This window comes from Saccopteryx leptura, chromosome 3 (assembly GCF_036850995.1).
Source record: "Saccopteryx leptura isolate mSacLep1 chromosome 3, mSacLep1_pri_phased_curated, whole genome shotgun sequence".
NCBI classification, from domain to species: domain Eukaryota; kingdom Metazoa; phylum Chordata; class Mammalia; order Chiroptera; family Emballonuridae; genus Saccopteryx; species Saccopteryx leptura.
The window spans coordinates 94,547,987-94,568,625 of NC_089505.1; the positions used below are offsets into that span (position 1 = coordinate 94,547,987).

A 20,639-nucleotide genomic window follows, 5' to 3' on the forward strand; every position below is an offset into this window, starting at 1 on the left:
TGCGTCACCAGCCACCACCTGCTATGCTGCTTCAGGACCCTGGCGCCTCTGTCCTCATCTTCGATGAGGAGGCCAGTAATGTTGGAGATGTCAGCCTGCCGCTGACAAGCTACAAGCTCATCACCTCTCCCAGGTCTCCACTGCAAGGTGTTACCGAGGCTCGGAAACACCAAGTTCTTCAAGCACCAAGAACAGAGCTGCGTTAGCATCAAATGACCTGGTCCTCAGGACAGCGCGGCAGCATGAAATAACCTGGTCCTCAGGACAGCGCGGCTCTCCACCTCAGCCCCGAACCACAACCTTCCCCCGTCTTTCCAACGACTCTGCCTCCGACTTTAATTCCCAACCTCAACGGTTCGCCATCGTAGCTTTGTTTCTTTCCTACCAATAAAACAGTTAAGACAATTCTGTCCATTTTGTTTTATTTGTTAAATGGCTAAAAAGTCATCAGGGGAAAACAACAACAAAAAAATGAAATTGACACAGATTTAAATATCAATTAAATCAAATCCATTTTTTCATTCCTACACCATTATGTGCCTAAAATGACCATCTCAGGGGAAGCCAACCGGGACCCTGAGTTGTGTGAGAAACATCTCTCAGCACCAGCTTCGCCAGGGCACACCGGGTGCGCGCTGACATGACCCTGGTTGGTGGGACGGAAGCAGAGCAGGGAGAGAGAGCACAGATGGAGGCAGAGCCTCAGGTTGGCTCTCATTTGACTGTGATGGTGAGAGGGAGCCGCTTACTGGTGACCATGCAGAACATGCCTTCTGCCATTCGTGGGGGTCCGGGCCTCAAAATTTGGCTTCCTTGCCCCCGGGTGTCTTCAGGTCCTCCCAGCTGATATGTGCGCTGGTAAGACACCGCTGATAACGCAAAGCAGAGTACACACCATGCCAGGATCCCCACAGGGACAAGGATGGACAGACAACCCAACCAGGAAAACCACTTTGCAGGGGGAGGAAAGAAGCAAAGCAGAAGAAAACCCAGAAAGATAAAGCAAAAGGGAAGGGAGGCACCCCTTTGTCTTCCACTGGATGGTGGCTTTCTGTCCTCCAAAGCCAAGGTTTCTTAAGTTGGTTTTCTTTCTTACTCTTCTCCATTTTTCAAGAGTCCCATCTCAGTTCCTGGGATAGTTCATGGTTTCAGCTCTTGATATAAAACTCAAACATAAAAATCAAATCAATCCACAGAGGACTGGGAGGAGATTAAGCACAATATGGCCTCATCATTAAATTTAAGCAGCTCTCGACACCTAATTTGTTCTCCCAAAATGTGGGGTGGGTGGGGGTTGTGGAGCCCACCACCCAAGTGTGGACAAAAATCCAGAACCCTCTCTGCTGCCCACACTGCAGAATGAGGACACAGGAAGCTCCGTCCCAGAGGGTAGGAAGAGACTTCAGTACTCGAGGTCAACAAGGTGGCCAGGAATCACTATGCCATGGGGGCTCTCAAAGGCACACTTGCAGGAATGGAAGGGCTTAAAGCTTCAAGTAGAAACAAAATGTACTTTAAATACTTAAATACTGATAAATATTTGCTCTAGGTGCTCCTGAGGGTTTAAAAAAAATATTTTGTCTCATTTTTCTCAGTGAATTTTAAGACAAAATTGGCATCATGTCAAAACGGGAGCTGTAGTTAAATCTGATCTGACTGAAGTTCCCACGGCGCTGTGGAAATGGTCACCTCAGCTGAGAGCCCTGAGTGCCAGTGCCCGTGCACTGGCTTCACGGGGCCCGAGGAGACGATGGCCTGGAGGGTGCTGCACCGCTGTCCCCAAGCACACGCCCACAGTGCCCCACAGCTGCCGCCACCACCGCCATCACCGCCACCAGGAGATGTTTCTGGAAGAGCTGTAAATGGACCGCCTGGTTCCGAGGGGCAGGGGCAGTACTGGGATGCCAGGGAGTTGAGGGGCCGGGTCACTTTCTAAAGGAATCGTCTAGTAACCCGCCTGCCTGGGGAAAGCAGGAGGAATCAACAAGTTAGCCGCTGGCTTGCAAAGGCCACAGGACAAAGGGAAAGACCACAGAGCTGGGATTCTGCACTTTCAGCCTTCCAAATACTGTATATTTAAACAGGGACCGAGTTTGGAGGCACTGTCCATGCACAGACACAATGTCATAAACAAGGTTCAGCAACAGCAATAATGCCAAAATTGCTAATCATCTAGGCTAGCTCTCTCCTGTGAGCAAGGACCCCACATGATCTAACAGTCTTTGCCAAGGAAGGCCTGGCAGCAGCCCCAGAGCAGGGAGTCTGGAAAGCCGAGTGCTGAGCTCTGAGCAGCTGGACACCACAGTGAGGAGGCACATGGTCGTTTCCTCATCTAAGGGAGCACACAGAGCAGTTTCTGGAACGCACGCCCTCCCTGTGTGCTGGCCCGTTCCTGGGCTTGGCACCGGGGGCTTTCCCACCAAGACCACATTGTAAAAGCTAATGACTAGGGGAAAGGATTCAACATGATTTAACAGGAGAAAACAGACGTATCAGACGGACTGCTGAGCACTGACTGAAAGCCAGGACCCAGGGCCAGCTGCAGCAGGCTTGTGCTTGGGAAAGCTAACAAGAAAAAGGGGAGTGTGGGCGTGGAAAATGCAACGTTTTGAAATTTAAATCCTAAAGTCAAAATAAAAATCCTCTTTCTTTTGATAAGAAATCACCAAAAATCCACATTTAAGTGGTCCCAATGTGTCCAGGCCATGGTTTTTAGAGACCATGTAACTTCCTCCATCAACCAAAGAAATGCTCTGGTTGGTTGCATCTTATCTCAGCCTTGTCTGAGTGACACATGAACAAGACAATCACGGAGGGGTAGGTGCTCCGAAGGTCAAGCACATGATACTCAATCACCAGTTAACAGCCAGGCAGAAAAATGCGTGTCACGACAAGGGTACAAATAATTTCTAGAAGGAATTGTTATCAGGACTCCGTCTCAGGATTAATTTCCACAGTTTACAAACATGGATGGGTGTGCCCAACGTGCTTTAGAAGTAAAAAGAAGTCCATAAGGAAAAGAGTTTATACTATCAAGTTGCAAGGATCCCTTTCGATCCTAGCATCTCAGAATTCCCTATGAGCCCCTTAGTCACTCCAGAGAAAGAATCCAGAAATATTTCTAAGAGATTTCTCTGGGCACTTGAGCTTTATAAAAGAAACAAAAACTGAGAAAGGTTTTAGGACTTTAAAAAAATGTGCACATGCAAAAAAAAAAAAAAAAAAAAAAAAAAAAAAAAAAAAAAGAAGAAGAAGAAGAAGAAGAAAAGAAAGGCCGCTTTTGAAGATCAAGTTTTAAGGGAAGGAAAAGAACAAATGTGGTTTTTGGCAACTTGCAACCAAGTATAATTGTCAGGAAATTCCACAATCAGATACCGAAATGTTTTCTGAGACACGAAGGGAGCTCTCAAAAGACCAGCGGACAGGAGGCGGACAGGTGTCGCTGCACACACACTGCTCCACGATGGTCCTAGCACACAAATGTGGAACAAAACCCCTTGTTGGGTGACTGCACTCAGTCACAAAGGGTAGAATGGGCCAGGCACAGGGCGTAACTGCAAAGAGACGTTTTCACAGGTCCTCTGTGGTTTGAGAGAAGGGGAAGAACAGTTTCCTATCAGTTACTTTCACCTGGCCAGCACCTGACACACGCGAATCTGAAACCTCACTTGTGCATCTGACACACGCCCTTTCTTTTGCTAACTCTGGGAAGGCCACATAGAGATTTACAGGGGGCTCTTCAGTTTCTTTAGGAAAGTTCTGATATTAGTCTGTTCCCTAAATTCTTGGTCTAGTTACCAGCAAAGTAGAAAAAGGCAGCACAGCCTCTGCTAAAACACAGCAACAATTTTATCTGAACCAGGACGGAGATCTCTCCCTCTTTGTAAACAGAGTTGGCTATATAATATATATTTATATATAATCTTTTTTTTAATGGAGATTTGATCCCAGCCTGGAGTGAGTGAGGTTGGGAAGTGGGGTTTTGGTTTGTGGGAGTAATTTTGTCCTTTGTTTTCCCAATTCTCAGTCCAAATGCTTGCACACTGGAAAATTCCAAATTAAAAGCCACAGAAAAGGAAAGGGATTTAGAACTTATTATCTCTTTGCTCGCACAAAGTACAAGGCGTTTGTTTTTGGATAGTACTTCACATTCTGTTTCTTGTCCATGAGTCCTCCAAATATAATGAGTTCACCCCTGCCTTGTACCACTGTGTGCAGACTGGTTTCAGGAGGTCCGACCACAGAACTGCTATTAAATACTTTCCATTTGACCCGCCCCTTCTCCTTGGTGTCTTTAATGTCCAGCACGTACATCTGCATGGGCTTGCAGTTCATACTCTGGTACAAGGGCTTGCCGACATTTAGGGACTGTGGAGGGTGGTGGCCCAGGCGGCGGGCAATGGGAGGTAAGGAGTGCCCGTCTCCTTGGGCAGGCCCGGCCCGGGGAACAGGCACCGTCTCCCCACTGCTCAGGTTCTGACTCCCAGGGGAGCCCGGAGACGATCCCAGAGGAGGACTTAGTGCTGCGGAGGCCGAAGGGCCTTTGGATGACATTGCCTTGATGGCTTCCAGGCTCCGACGCAGGGCACCTGGGGAGACAGCTCCTGCAAGAGCACTGGCCACATGTGGCGGGGTATGCACACCATTTGTCTGTTCAGGAAGGTGTCTCACACTTCCCCCAACTGTCCTGTTGTCCATGCCATCCATGTGATTGCTACTGGAAGCAGGTTTCAGGTCCCAATTCAGATCTATCGATCCTAATCTCAGATCTTTCTGATCTGGTAGTGACCCTCGCCGAGGGGCCAAAGAAAGTCCCACTTTTAGGTCACAGCCTTCAGTGGTAGAGGGAGTACTAGGTGATACGGCCTGCACAGGGCTGTCCAAGGAAGCGCCACCAACAGCTGCTGTTCCTGGAGACAGGCTCCCACCATTGAGGACCGGAGAGCCATCTCCTCTGGCTGGGGAAAGGCTTCCTTCCCGGGAACCTGAGGGGGTCTGCCTCTGCGCTCTGGGCCTCAGAGTTCCCCAGCGGCCGTTAACACACGGAGCTTCATCCATGCTCCTTACTGGAGACTGAGAGCGGTACTCTCGGGTCTCGGGAGCCAGGGCTGGAGGAGTGGCACTGATGGGTGATGGGCGAGAGTTCAAGCTGGGGCTGAGCGGGGCTCTCCCACTGGGAGCCTGGCTGAAGACCACTACACACTGCCCCACCTGGAAAGCAAAAGACTGGTGCTCAGTTCCGGTCATCCTTTCAACTATCAAACATTTTATCACCAGCATTTGGGATATGCCAGGCATTTTAGAGGTTCCTCAGATACAGATGAAAATAATGTAGTCTGCCATCTAGGTTAGAAGGGGAGACAGACGCGGAAGCAATCTGTTGCTAAGTGTGACATGCTATCATTAGAATTATGTCTACAGAATAAAGCTAAAGTGGAAAAAAATCAGTTTTTGTTTGAGGGACCCTAGAGAAAATTTTATAGACAAAGAGATGCTTAAATCTGGGACTTGAGGGATGAGTAAGGCCCACTCTCTTCTAGGGATTCATATGTGAGAAATTCACAAGGAGCTATGGTTAACGTCCTCTTATTTCATGGTATCAAGGTGTTTTCATTTTCCACACACATTTGCTTGGAAATCTGACCAGTTAATTTTGTTTGGAGTTTAGGACCTCTCCTTCTGCTGGCCTGTCAGATCCTTGCTTACCCGGCAAGCTGGATGGCACCACAGTTCCGGGGCCCCGTGATCTTCATTTTCTACTTTGAGTGGCTGCCAGGCCCAGGGACCCGAGTGCATGTGCAATAACCAAGCATCCTTGAACAGCTGTAAGAGAAGGACCAACAATAGGACTCAGGTGTGGTTCATGTTACATAACACACACACACAGCTAAATCTCACACTTGTGTCGTCTGGTCTAGAGAGGTTATGGGCTCTTCAGAAGGAACAGCAAAATCTTTGGTTATTCATTATCCATGCCTTCATTCATTCATATACTACCACTGGCCGGGCATAAGAAATCGTGCTTGTGACCCATGAATCAATTTTAAGTGGTTTTCAATTTTGCCTGTGGTTGTGTGTGTGTGTGTGTGTGTGTGTGTGTATTATGGACCTGCATTCTTAAAATAAATTCCACATAAACTCCAGCAGCTATCAATCTGCTTTTTCTGTCTAATCCCTCCTTGAAAAAAGTGATAGCAGCAAACCTTATAGCCTAAAGGACAGGTGAAAGTAAGAATATAGATATGAATATTTGAGAGATGAATGTTTCTGATTAAAAGCAACTCCCCTCCCCCCCAAAAAAAAGTGAAGAAAAGGGCCAGAAAATACAAAGGCTATATACCCAAATGGAAAAGGTACTTTCTAAATGGAAATGTCACAAAATAAGTCTTATAGGACGAGACTGGGGAAGCAAGTTTTTTTTTGTTTTTTTTTTTTTAATTAAGCTTTTCCCCACACCCTTGACATGATGTAGGGTGGTACACTCTTATGAGAAATCCTATTTATGCCTCAGATAAATGACTTTGTTGTTGTTTTTTTAAGGTGAGGCACCTTATTTCTTTTTTTTTTTTTTTTTTTTTTTTTTTCATTTTTTTTCTGAAGCTGGAAACAGGGAGAGACAGTCAGACAGACTCCCGCATGCGCCCGACCGGGATCCACCCGGCATGCCCACCAGGGGCGGTGCTCTGCCCCCCAGGGGGCGATGCTCTGCCCATCCTGGGCGTCGCCATATTGCGACCAGAGCCACTCTAGCGCCTGAGGCAGAGGCCACAGAGCCATGCCCAGCGCCCGGGCCATCTTTGCTCCAATGGAGCCTTGGCTGCGGGAGGGGAAGAGAGAGACAGAGAGGAAAGCGCGGCGGAGGGGTGGAGAAGCAAATGGGCGCTTCTCCTATGTGCCCTGGCCGGGAATCGAACCCGGGTCCTCCGCACGCTAGGCCGACGCTCTACCGCTGAGCCAACCGGCCAGGGCCTCTTTTTATTTTTTTAATTTTTTTTAAATTCATTTTAGAGAGGAGAGAGAAAGGGAGAGAGAGAGACAGAGAGGAGAGAGAGAGAGAGAGAGAGAAGGTGAGGAGGAGCTGGAAGCATCAACTCCCATATGTGCCTTGACCAGGCAAGCCCAGGGTTTCGAACCGGCGACCTCAGCATTTCCAAGTCGACGCTTTATCCACTGCACCACCACAGGTCAGGCGGAAGCAAGTTTTGAACACTGAGCAGCATGTGCATAGGAGTGCCACAGCAGCAATACTCACAGCATTGGGACCGCCACACCCGCCAAGGATTAAGATAGTTGCATCATCTATCACGATCTGGGGCGAGGAAGACATTTAAAATAAAACTATAAAGATGCAGACATCTGACCGCCTATGCTTCAGTCATATATGAAAATAGCCTACCCAGCTCCTAAATGAGAGTATTACTTCTAGTTACCACAAGCTCTCCAGTCTCCCATGTCAATTTTGATGCCTGTGAACAAAATGATGATTCACCTGAATGGATATATTCTTTGTCGATCAAATATTAACATGAGAGTGCCAACCACATAAAATGCAGGGTTCTCTTAAGAAATGAAACAGCAAAGTAAATGCTTTGGGGAAAGGCATAATATAAAGCCACTAAAAATAAATACAACCCATTAGAAGCTGAAAAGCAAATACTAGCAAAAATAATGACAAATTCTCTTTTGACTTATGCATGTTGGCATCTTACCTGACTCCCTCCACCCTCTCCCGTCCTAACTGAAAGATGCTACAGTGTTTGCTGAATAGTTATTTTAATTCCTGAGCACCTGAGATTGGCCACCTCGAGGATGAGGACTGGGGCCAGAGATGTTTGGCTTGGACCACGCCCACTGCTCAAGGTCAAGGACCCAGACATCATTGCTCCTGTAAGATAAAGACATAAGGATGAAGGAGTTGGGAGCTACTGGGGACAACAAGGGCTGATATAAATGAAGTTACATTTATAGAGATATCCTACAAAGTGCTAGGCTCACAGTTAGCACTTTAACTGTATTTCTCTTCTGCTCCTTTCCCTAGAACCCAACTCAAGATCTTCAAACCTATGTTCTTTCCACTGACCTATAGTCAGTTCTTATATAGTTCTTTCCACTGACTTGTTCATCTGAGTCATGTTGGTAGTCACACACTAATACCTAAAGTAAGAGTTAATTGGTGAGAATGGGAAACAGTTACTGGCCAAGATATAGTCTTTCAAAAGCATAAACCAGAAAGAAGAAAAAATTTATTCAAAAGGCAACTCTATCATTGTCTAGGAGATAATGATTTATCGATTCTGGCTACAAAAAGTAGTTTCACCACAGCTAATGAGAGCTGCAGTTTATCAAGGACAAACTGGCATTTCCAACCCCCAAGGGACCAGTGCGGCAAGGACAGACTCTTAGATGGCAGCCTCTATTTTATGGTCCCCTCTGTAAGGTCATTTACTCACACGTAGGAACAGAGGAACAAGAGCTCTAATACCTTGAGCCCTAAACCCCCTCACCTGGAGGACAGCTCACACTGACAAATCAGATCGTGACTCAGATGGAGTGCTCTCGCTCTTGACTCTGGCCGGAGCTGGCCAGTTGTGGCCAAACGTGGAGAGAACGGTGGGTACAGAGAACAGCCTAACAGAAGTGTGTCAGACTTGACACAGTTGTCTTGCTCCTACTCACTCTCTCAACTCATCACATCTGGAGCGTGAACCATTTCCACCTGTCCTGTTAATCTACCTCTCCTTCTCTAAAGCTCCAGAGAGCAAGAAAAAGACTTCTGTAGGCACAGGTAGAAGCGACAAGGTGGAGGTTCCATCAGACTTTGATCCCAGTGAACAGAACCACATACCAAACAGAAAGAGACTACACAGCCCTGATTCTATGGAGCAAATTTTTAAAAATTCCCTGGCATGTGACCAGGGGATCAAAAATGAATGCTAGAGTGAGATAACTAATTGGATTAATCAGAACCATGTTCAGGAATACTGACCCTGACTCTAACTAGTTCACTTTTCTGACCCGTTATTCCAAGAAGTATTTATCTTCAGGTTGACACTTCAGGGAGCAAAGCAAATATACTTACATTTGCCGGGATCCTAAGGAGCCACCAAAGACTATCATTTTATCATCTATCACACAGGACGAATGGCCGGCCATGGGAGGTGGTCCGTGGGTTGTCACAATGCAATTCCACCTAACATAGAGACAGAAGGCTGAGATCAGGAATCATCCTGGGGAACTAGGAGCCAAAACTGAAGAGTTCCTTGTTCTTCAACTGGCTCATTCATTTTTCTTGGAAGAGGAATGAATCTCTTCTACTTTTTCTCATTGGAATAAGGATTCTTTTTTCTTTCTTTTTTTTAAGTGAGAGGAGGAGAGATAGACTCCTGCATGTGCCTTGACCGGGATCCACTTGGCAACCCCGGTCTGGAGCTGATGCTATCCTCAGCGCCCTGGGCTAACACTCGAACCAATCAAGTCACTGGCTACAATAGGGGGAGAGAGAGAGAAGGGGGAGAGAGAGGGGAAGAGAAGCAGATGGTCACTTCTCATGCTCTCCCTGGCCAGGATTGAACCCAGGATGTCCGCATGCCAGGCAGATACTCTATCCACAGAGCCAACTGGCCAGGGCTGGAATAAGGGTTCTTTTTTTTTATTTTTTTTTTATTTTTTTGTATTTTTCTGAAGTGAGAAGCAGGGAGGCAGAGAGACAGACTCCCACATGTGCCCAACCAGGATCCACCCAGCATGCCCACCAGGTGCAATGCTCTCCCCATCTGGGGTGTTGCTCCGTTGCAACCAGAGCCATTCTAGCACCTGAGGAGGAGGCCATGGAGCCATCCTCAGTGCCCGGGCCAACTTTGCTCCAATGGAGCCTTGGCTGTGGGAGGGGAAGAGAGAGATAAAGAAAAAAGAGGGGGAGGGGTGGAGAAGCAGATGGGCGCTTCTCCTGTGCAACCTGACCGGGAATCAAACCTGGGACATCCACATGCCAGGCTGACACTCTACCACTGAGCCAACTGGCCAGGGCCTAGAGTTCTTAACTTTAGGTTTTAAACAGGTCTTGGAAACCCTCTGAAACTATAGGCAAAATCTATGCATATGTAAATATTTTTTTCTGGGAAAAGCATCCACAGCTTTCATCAAATGCTCAAGGAGATTTCTAAATGCAAAATAGACAAGAAATCCAATCATTTAAAATATTTCAGCCCTGGCTGGTTGGCTCAGTGGTAGAGCGTCGGCCTAGCGTGCGGAGGACCCGGGTTCGATTCCCAGCCAGGGCACACAGGAGAAGCGCCCATTTGCTTCTCCACCCCTCCGCCGCGCTTTCCTCTCTGTCTCTCTCTTCCCCTCCCGCAGCCAAGGCTCCATTGGAGCAAAGATGGCCCGGGCGCTGGGGATGGCTCTGTGGCCTCCGCCTCAGGCGCTAGAGTGGCTCTGGTCGCAACATGGCGAAGCCCAGGATGGGCAGAGCATCGCCCCCTGGTGGGCAGAGCATCGCCCCATGGTGGGCAGAGCGTCGCCCCTGGTGGGCAGAGCGTCGCCCCCTGGTGGGCGTGCCGGGTGGATCCCGGTCGGGCGCATGCGGGAGTCTGTCAGACTGTCTCTCCCTGTTTCCAGCTTCAGAAAAATGGAAAAAAAAAAAAACAAAAATAAAAAAAAAATATTTCAGATTGAAAAGATCTTATCTTTGTGGCTTACCAGTTTTTAGAGGGTGAGTAAGTGTGTATTTCATCAAAGAATCTCTCTGGTTGATGTAGGGGATAAGGGCTCGGCCGTGTCCAGCCACCAAACAGCACCAGCAGGTCCTTGTACACAACAAGAGTCGCTCCGGCTTTGGGGGAAGGATAGGATCCTGAAAGAAGTCAACAACAGCACAGTTAGGATTCAGGGTCAGACAAGCCATTGGTAGGCTGTCTATAGACCACCTTTCCCTGGAAGAGTAACAAAACAGGAACCAATACTACAAAGCATAAGAGAAAGGGGGAGACAAAACTGGGTGAGTCTGCAGGCCTGAGAGAAAACCATAACAAATTTATACATCTTTTATAACTAAAACAGAGAAGCCTGAGTTAGAAGAAAGTTAGTTTTGCTCACCTTAAATTAGGGATGAAGAGTAACTTGGCTCAGTAGGCTGTTTTGCACATTAAATAATACATTCAAAGCACCTGGCAGTGTCTGGCACATAGCAAGTGCTCAATAAACATTGAGTCTCCTGCCCATCCATTTAATAAGCTTAATAGAGAGTACAAAGGCAAGAATTTAAGCGATCCATGGAGGAGTATACATAGAGGCTAGACATCTGGATGCCACTTAAAAATAATTGCTGCTACCAAATATAGGTAAAAAAGGAGGCAGAAAGCAGTTCTCCTTTGTCCTGAGTAATGTTCACAGTGACCTCTAGGCCCTTAGCGACGGGCCTCACTAGCAACATTGGGAGCAGCCTTTCAAGGCTCCACATGAAGACATTCCAATGAAACTGAGGCCTTACACCAGGAGTGACTAGACCTCTGAGCTAGCTATGTTGACCAAATTTTGAAACAATAGAAATTTGGCTTATGCTGGAAAACTCTGAGGATAACAAATGTCCCAAAGGAGCATAATTTTCAGAGCTTTTGGTCTTTGAAACAATTGCTTACTCAATCCCTTACTCTACATTCCTTTAGTTTGTTTGCTTTAGAGAGAGAGAAAAAAAAAACACATCAATTTGTTGTTCCACTTATTTATACATTCATCGGTTGAGTCTTGTATGTGCCCTAACAAGGGATCAAACCCCATAACCTATCAGGATGACGCTCTACCAGCTGAGCTAAGAGCTACTCAGCCAGGGCCAAGAATACATACTTCTTAAGGGGAAAAACTATTCATAGAATTTTAAAAAGTGTCGGTAAAACATAATGACATATATAATCAAACCAAGGAAAACACTACACAATTCGACACAGTCACCATTAGCCACATGTTGCTAATGGCTATTGGAATTAGAAAACACAGACATAGAACATGTCCATCATTATAGAAAATTATACTGGACAGCATTACCCCAGACAAAGAATTTTAACTTTATAAACAGTACCTATTGCCTGACTGGTGGTGGTACAGTGGACAGTGTCGAACTAGGATGCTGAGGTCCCAGGTTCGAAACCCTGAGGTAGCTAGCTTGAGTACAGGCTCATCTGGCTTGAGCGTGAGCTCACCAGCATGAGTGTGAGGTTGCCAGCTTAAGTGTGGGACCACAGACATGACCCTATGGTTGCTAGCTTGAGCAAGGCATCACTCACTGGCTCGACTGGAGTCTCCCCAGTCAAGGCACATATAAGAAGCAATCAATGAACAACTAAGGTGCAGCAACTATAAACTCATGCTTTTCATTTCTCTCTTCCTGTCTCTCTCTCGCAAAAAGAAAAAAAAATTATTTAGATTTTAGAGAGGGAGGAAGGTAGAGAGAGAGAGAGAGACATCGATTTTGCCGTTACCCACTCATGCATTCATTGGTTGACTCCTGCAAGTGCCCCGATTGGGGATTGAACCCATACCATGGCATATTGGGAGGACGCTCCAACTCAGTGAACTACCTGGCTAGGGTTGATTTGATTAACTTTTAAGAGACATTACAAAAAATAAAAAGGAGAGACATTACAATTTCTACTACTTATAACTATTAATACTGTTACTATATTAATGATAATAATGACTAACAGTTATTGAGCATTTACTTATGTTAGAAACCTTTCTAAGTGCTTTGCATGTATTAACTAATGTAATCCTTTCCAAACTCCTAGTTTTATTCCCATTTTATAGATGAGAATACAGAAGCACAGCTCATTTAAATCACTTGCCAAGGTCACAGAACTAGTAAATGGTAGGGCCAAAATTCCAATTCATTTATTCTGGATTCAAAACTCATTCTCTTAACCTCTATACCAGACTGCTCTTCATACATATAGATAAATTCATTTTGAGTAGTTACCATAAACAAGGCAGGTACATTAAAAGGTCTGAGTGTTCCAAAGCTGAAAAAGCTCTTTCCTAAATCCTAATTAAGTAAGCCACAGACCCAGAGCAGACAGAGATAAGTAAATTGGACAGAAGGTTATTCTTAGGATCTCTTTTCCTCCACAGGCTCTGGGTCATACTCCATCTCTACCTCAGGACCCTTGTTCTCCGGATTCACCCAAGGGAAGGCAGGCCGGGGCCACTGACCATGATAATTCAATCCTCAAGGATTACAGTATCTTCAGTAAGGGCTTTCCAAAATGAATTCTTAAATATCTTGATATTGCCCTGGCCAGTTGGCTCAGTGGTAGAGCGTCGGCCTAGCGTGCGGAGGACCCGGGTTCGATTCCCGGCCAGGGCACACAGGAGAAGCGCCCATTTGCTTCTCCACCCCTCCGCCGCGACTTCCTCTCTGTCTCTCTCTTCCCCTCCCGCAGCCAAGGCTCCGTTGGAGCAAAGATGGCCCGGGCGCTGGGGATGGCTCTGTGGCCTCTGCCTCAGGCGCTAGAGTGGCTCTGGTCGCAACATGGCGACGCCCAGGATGGGCAAAGCATCGCCCCCTGGTGGGCAGAGCGTCGCCCCATGGTGGGCGTGCCGGGTGGATCCCAGTCGGGCGCATGCGGGAGTCTGTCTGACTGTGTCTCCCTGTTTCCAGCTTCAGAAAAATGCAAAAAAAAAAAATAATAATAATAATAAATATCTTGATATTTTAGAAAGCCAAAATCTCTCCTTCTACTTATCCCAAGGAATGGAAGAACTACCTCATCCAAGGCCTGTTTTATGTCACAAATAGAAGGTTTAATTTCAGTATACTTACTTAAATATCTTCACAACTAAGCAGGGCCCTATTAAAGTTAATTTAATCATGATCCTCCACCTCAACTTGTGAAGCATGTGGGAAAAATATTAATATACAAGAACAAATGAAGCAGGTGGAGAGGGCATAGAAGTCAACATGCAACATATAGTTAGTTCAGAATTAACAGGTTAAAGACATGGGTGGGCCCTGGCCGGTTGGCTCAGTGGTAGAGCGTCGGCCTGGCGTGTGGGGGACCCAGGTTCGATTCCCGGCCAGGGCACATAGGAGAAGCACACATTTGCTTCTCCACCCCACCCCCCCCTTCCTCTCTGTCTCTCTCTTCCCCTCCCGCAGCCAAGGCTCCATTGGAGCAAAGATGGCCCGGGCGCTGGAGATGGCTCCTTGGCCTCTGCCCCAGGCGCTAGAGTGGCTCTGGTCGCGACAGAGCGACGCCCCGGAGGGGCAGAGCATCGCCCCCTGGTGGGCAGAGCGTCGCCCCTGGTGGGCGTGCCGGGTGGATCCCGGTCGGGTGCATGTGGGAGTCTCTCTGACTGTCTCTCCCCGTTTCCAGCTTCAGAAAAAAAATAAAAATAAAAAATAAAATAAAAATAAAAAAAATAAAAAGACATGGGTGTATCAAATTTCCTATGATCCAATTATGCATATAACATCTGCACTATTTGTTGCAAATCAGAAACTTCCAATTATCTTTTTCTTTTCAAGTGAGAGGAGGGGAGACAGAGAGACAGACTCCCCACATGCGCCCCAGTGGGGATCCACCCGGCAAGCCCCACTACAGGGTGATGCTCTGTGCACCTGGGTCTGTTGCTCCGTAGCTCAGCAACTGGGCTATTTTTAGCATCTGAGGTAGAGGCCACAAAGCCATCCTCAGCACCAGGGGCCAACTTGCTCAAACCAATCGAACCATAGCTGTGGGGGGGGGGGGGGAAGAGAGAGAGAGAGAAAGAGAGAGAGAGAAGAGAGAGGGGTGGAGAAGCAGATGGTTGCTTCTCCTGTATGTCCTGACCAGGAATTGAACTCTGGACATCCACATGCCAGGCTGTCGCTCTATCACTGAGCTAACTGACCTGGGCACAATTATCTTAATGCAAGGTCCACAGATCAAATGAATTCAATTTATGATGGGGTCAGAGAACTTTTGCAATTTCTTTATCTTAACTAGTCTCTTTAGCCAAGTAGAGTTCTGGAAAGCAAACAAATCTTTACTAGAATTCTGAGAACAAGAAAACTCATGTTCAAATTATATACCTTTATTCATTTTTTCAAGTTCTAAGAAGAGCAAGCTATTTAAATGTCTTTTATCAATAAACTTTCTTTAAAAAAAATGCCCACAGGACCATGCATCATCAGACAAGGCAAACAACTAACTTAGATACAGAAGGGCCCCACATAAATGTCAGGCCCTAAAGTTTGAAGATTTGCACCTACACGCATGCAGTTCATTCCATACGGCAGCTAGAATGATATCATGTTGTTGTTTAACAAATTATTATTAAAATACACCCCACTACTACATTAGAGGCTGATTGATTCACTGAAAATCTTCTACAATATAGGGTACTCTGACAACAGCAAACCGTCCCCAGCTAAAAGGCCCAACATCATCATGGTGAAATAAATACCCTTCCTTAAAACTTATAAATTAAAGTTTTACCTTAAAACGTATAAATGATAGGTTTACACTTTTTACACTCATTGAGGACATTTCTTGGCCCGCCTTCAAAACGAGGCCACTGGGCCTCTATACACAGTCCAAATTCAGTTTTATCACAAAAGTGGGGGAGAAAAGGGTGTCGCTCCCAGGCAGCTTCTCACCAAGCACCGCAGGACAAAATGTGCCCATATCAAACTTGCAGGACATGCTACTCGAGTGTGTTCCCGCAGTGCCCGTGTCCTCCTCACAGGCTTCATTTCCCAAACACACCACAGGCCTCCTGATGGCACAGCAGATATGATCAATGGAGCAAATTCAAACAAGGCACAAGCCAAAAAAGCAGCTATGGGAAACTGGAGATAAGCACCCTATACACACAACTAGCATTCCCGAAAATTGCTAATTGGTTCAGATATTTCCCAAGTTCCTATGAATCAGAAGCAAGTTTCACATGTGAAAGACAGTGGTAGAATTACAAGGCATTCTTGTTTATTTTTGCAAGAGGATGGTAAAACAGTGAAGCAATTCCTAATTCTGGTTTGGTTCCTGGGCTACTTTCCCACAATTGCAGCTTCTATGCACGTGGAACCTGGGGCTAGAAAAGCAGCCCGGCTGCCTGATACAAGGTAAAGCAAGAACCTGTTCTCACTGGGGATGCCTGCACTTCACACACAACTAAAAAATTACTTTTACATCTCCGTACTACGAGCATTATGTATTAATATTATTAGTTTATTATTAAGATGTTATAAATAATAGTTACCATTCCCCTACAGCTATAGTTCTTAAACTTTAGTTGCATTAGTACATGGAGGTCTTATTACAACAGATTGCTGGGCCCTTCCGAGTTTCCTATTTAGTAGGAAGGGGTGGGGTTGGAGAAGTTGCATTCCTTTCTCTCTCTCTCTTTTAATTTTCCACTGATTTGAATGAGAGAGAGAGAAGCATCAACTCATTCCATTTAGTTGAGCACTCACTGATTGCTTCTTGTATATGCCCTGACCAGGGATCAAACCCGCAATGTTGGTGTGCCAGGCCAACTCTCTATTCACTGAGCCACTTAGCCAAGGCCAAGAAGATGCATTTCTGTGCTCGCTTTGGCAGCACATATACTAAAGAAGTCGCATTTCTAACAAGCTCCCAGATGATTGATGGTTGGGGACTAGACTTTAAGAATCATGTTGTAGAAAGTTAAATAATCCTTGAGTGAACCTGCTACACGATAGGACATTAATGCTCCTTTTGCCTTACATCCAAGTTTAGATGGTTTTTCTCAACTCAGAATCTATCCTGACTCTGTTCAGCACACACATGCTGCATATGACTATATGGAACCCTTCATTTTGATAGCAGATGTTATAAATAATAGTTACCATTCCCCTACAGCTACAGTTCTTAAACTTTAGTTGCATTAGTAGATGAGGGTCCAAGGTCAGTTTTCCTTGACAAATGCTTTGATCAAATGGGAGCTTAAAGGAATTACATTTTCAATATACAAACATTTCCCTGGTCATCCTCATCTACATTCTGGGCCTAGTTTCTCAAGTGAAACAAGGGACAATACATTTACTTCAGAGGCACTCTATGTCACCTCTCGTCTTCACATCAACCCTAGCACTGAACGCAGGACCCAGCAGGTAGGTGCTCACTAAACCACTGCTAGTTCTTTTTTTTTTTTTTCAGAGACAGAAAGTCAGAGAGAGGGATAGATAGGGACAGACAGACAGACAGACAGAAACGGAGAGAGATGAGAAGCATCAATCATCAGTTTTTCGTTGCGACACCTTAGCTGTTCATTGATTGCTTTCTCATATGTGCCTTGACTATGGGTCTTCAGCAGACTGAGTAACCCCTTGCTCGAGCCAGCGACTTTGGGTCCAAGATGGTGAGCTTTCTGCTCAAACCAGATGAGCCTGCGCTCAAGCTGGCAACCTCGGGGTCTCGAACCTGGGTCCTCCGCATCCCAGTCCACCGCTCTATCCACTGCGCCACTGCCTGGTCAGGCAAACCACTGCTAGTTCTTGAATAACATTCTTCTAAGCTGTAGTGATGTGCCCAAGACTATTCCACGGGCCACTGTTGATAGACACATGAATTTACCAGGAATTACAACTGCCCTTTTTTGCTGTTCCCCTTGGCTGCCTGACCCCACCCTTAATTACTGGACAATCGCCCCTGGGACAGAGGGGTTCCAGGAAGCTGATCAATCGCCCCAAGGAGGAGTATTCAGAAAGGTGAACATACCAGCACACCCTTGCTCGAGGCTATCCCCAACCCTATAAAATTTTGCCTCAGTCTGTATTTAGTGCCCTTCTTCCCTGAGAAGTGCCCCGGCAGGTCTTTCTCCTCTAATAAAGCCTACACATCTGGTGCTCAAGTGCTTGTCTCATTCTTATAACTGTGAGGCCAGCCCCATTCATATATATATATATTTTTTTTTTTTTTGTATTTTTCTGAAGCTGGAAACAGGGAGAGACAGTCAGACAGACTCCCGCATGCGCCCGACCAGGATCCACCTGGTGCGCCCGACCAGGATCCACCTGGCACGCCCACCAGGGGGCAACGCTCTGCCCACCAGGGGGCGATGCTCTGCCCCTCCAGGCGTCGCTCTGTTACGAACAGAGCCACTCTAGCGCCTGGGGCAGAGGCCAAGGAGCCATCCCCAGCACCTGGGCCATCTTTGCTCCAATGGAGCCTCGGCTGCGGGAGGGGAAGAGAGAGACAGAGAGGAAGGAGAGGGGGAGGGGTGGAGAAGCAGATGGGCGTTTCTCCTGTGTGCCCTGGCCGGGAATCAAACCCGGGACTTCTGCATGCCAGGCCGACGCTCTAACACTGAGCCAAATGGCCAGGGCAAGGCCAGCCCCATTCATATAAGTCTTGGGTGGGATTTTGGGCAACCTCCCCTTAAAATGCTTTATAACCACCAAGAACGGATCCCTGAACTAGAGAAAGGCTCTACTGGAAGCACTGATCCCTAGGAAGTGAAAGACACAGTTACAGATCAGCATATTAAAAGGCAACATTAAACTAAGGGAGTTTGATCATCAACTTGTGTAGGCACTGTCAAGTCACTTAACCCAGTGGTCCCCAACCTTTTATGGGCCATGGACCGGTTTAATGTCAGAAAATATTTTCACGGACCGGCCTTTAGGGTGGGACGGATAAATGCACAGAATAAAATTATGTGACCGGTGTAAAAACTGTGGTATTTTAAAAGATAATTGTCGAACTTACGAGAAAAGCATCAAGAGTGAGTCTTAGACAGATGTAACAGAGGGAATCTGGTCATTTAAAAAAAAAAAAAAAAATTGTTCAGACTTAAATGGAAATAAAATGGAAATAATGTAAGTTATTTATTCTTTCTCTGCGGACTGGTACCAAATGGCCCACAGACCGGTACCAGTCTGCAGCCTGGGGGCTAGAGACCACTGACTTAACTCACATTCTACAAAATAAATTTTTTTTAAGTGAGAGGAGTGGAGACGAACTCCTGCATGTGCCCTGACCAGGATCCACCCAGCACCCCCTCACACTAGTCTGGGGCCAATGCTCAACTGGACCCTCAGCACCCAGGGCCATGCTAGAACAAATTGAGCCACTGCGAGAGGGGAAGAGAGAGAAAAGTGGGAGAGGGAAGGAGAGAGAAGCAAATGGTCACTTCTCCTATGTGTCCTGACTGGGGATTGAACCCGGGACGTCCACACACCAGCCAGGCCAACGCTCTATTCACTGAGCCAACTGGCCAGGGCCAAAATTAGTTTTAAAATGTGCTCTTTCTGGCTTTTAGGCAAATCACTTTAAAACATATACAGCAACAGGCCTGATGAGGCAGTGGCACAGTGGACAGAGCATCAGACTGGGATGCAGAGGACCCAGGTTTGAGACCCCGAGGTCGCCAGCTTGAGCGCAGGTTCATCTGGTTTAAGCAAAGCTCACCAGCTTGGACCCAAGGTTGCTGGCTTGAGCAAGGGGTCACTCGGTCTGCTGTAGCCCCCAGGTCAAGGCACATATGAGAAAGCAATCAATGAACAACTAAGGTGCCACAACGAAAAACTAATGCTTCTCATTTTTCTCCGTTCCTGTCTGTCTGTCCACGACTCTCTAAAAACAAACAAACAAACAAACAAAAACCATAAACAGCAACATAAGTGACTTGCTAATAGTTCTCCATGTCTCTGACTCTGAAAATAGATCTAGAACTAGGAATTAGGGACTTTTAAGAGGTAAAGTTTCAAAACAAGAAAACTGAGCATGAAAATTTTACCTGTGGGACTCACTAGCATGCCAGTGAATTCAGAAGACAGTAAAGGACAAAAGCCTCCCCCACTTCCTTCATGACATTCCAGCATGTTTTCGTGTGTGACTTTAAAGGGGGAAGCTGTAAACTGCTTCATAACTGGCAGTCAACAAATGTTCCCTGAATGCTTTCAAATTATTTCATAGTACTGCCAAAGGGAACATTAAAGCATGAATAACGGTACTGATGTTTCAGATTTCACTTCTCCATTTCATATTAACAACTCTTCACAGGCCCTCACTTTCTCAGGCTAGGTCCAATGAAAGCCATTCACGCCATATGTGGTACACCAGTCCTTCCCATGCAAAACTGGCCTTGAAGGCAAAATGAGACCAGATAAACCAGATTAACCAACAAGCCTACCTCACAGTTTCTTTGTGTGAGTGCTTTTCTGTGGCAGTGAGGAGCTGTGAGTTGGTGTGTGTATGGGAGGGGGTTGGGGGAGGAGAGATTAATTTTGCTGATAGGGCCCAAGCTGGGTCTTGGGAAGCTGATCAAGCCTTTTGCTAGATAGAGCTGTCATTATGGTGGTGTGTGAAGTGACTGACCTTGATAACAAGAGGTCAGAGGTCAGGCGAAGAATCATTTGGAGAGGCATTTCCCAGAACACCACATTAGCATCTGAATCAGAAAACCCAGGGGGCACGAGAGGACAGGCTGGCACTCACAACTTAGGAGGCAAGAGATCCTTTAGTTTTTCTTTAAACTACTGGAGTTATACTTTAACTGCTTATATCTCTAAACCGCTTTAATTTTATAGAGTAATACTCTGTAATGGGAACAAGAAATGCATGTATCAATGGTTTTATGGTTTGAGGAATAAGGAGGCTAAAGAAAGATTAAGAACACTTCACAATACATGAGTATAAAAAACC

At 46.3% G+C, this 20,639-nt stretch overlaps 1 protein-coding gene across 1 annotated transcript in view; it reads right to left on the reverse strand.

The window, feature by feature from the left end:
- Positions 1-405: 405 nt before the first annotated feature.
- FBXO42 (F-box protein 42) overlaps positions 406-20,639 on the reverse strand; it is an 81,020-nt gene continuing 60,786 nt past the window's right edge. The window contains exons 5-10 of the mRNA XM_066375182.1: positions 10,699-10,852; positions 9,080-9,190; positions 7,789-7,885; positions 7,253-7,309; positions 5,707-5,823; positions 406-5,211 (exon numbers count right to left, since the gene is read on the reverse strand). Coding sequence (XP_066231279.1) covers positions 4,096-5,211; positions 5,707-5,823; positions 7,253-7,309; positions 7,789-7,885; positions 9,080-9,190; positions 10,699-10,852 — 1,652 coding nt within the window. The 3' untranslated portion in view covers positions 406-4,095. The remainder of the gene's footprint in view (positions 5,212-5,706; positions 5,824-7,252; positions 7,310-7,788; positions 7,886-9,079; positions 9,191-10,698; positions 10,853-20,639) is intronic.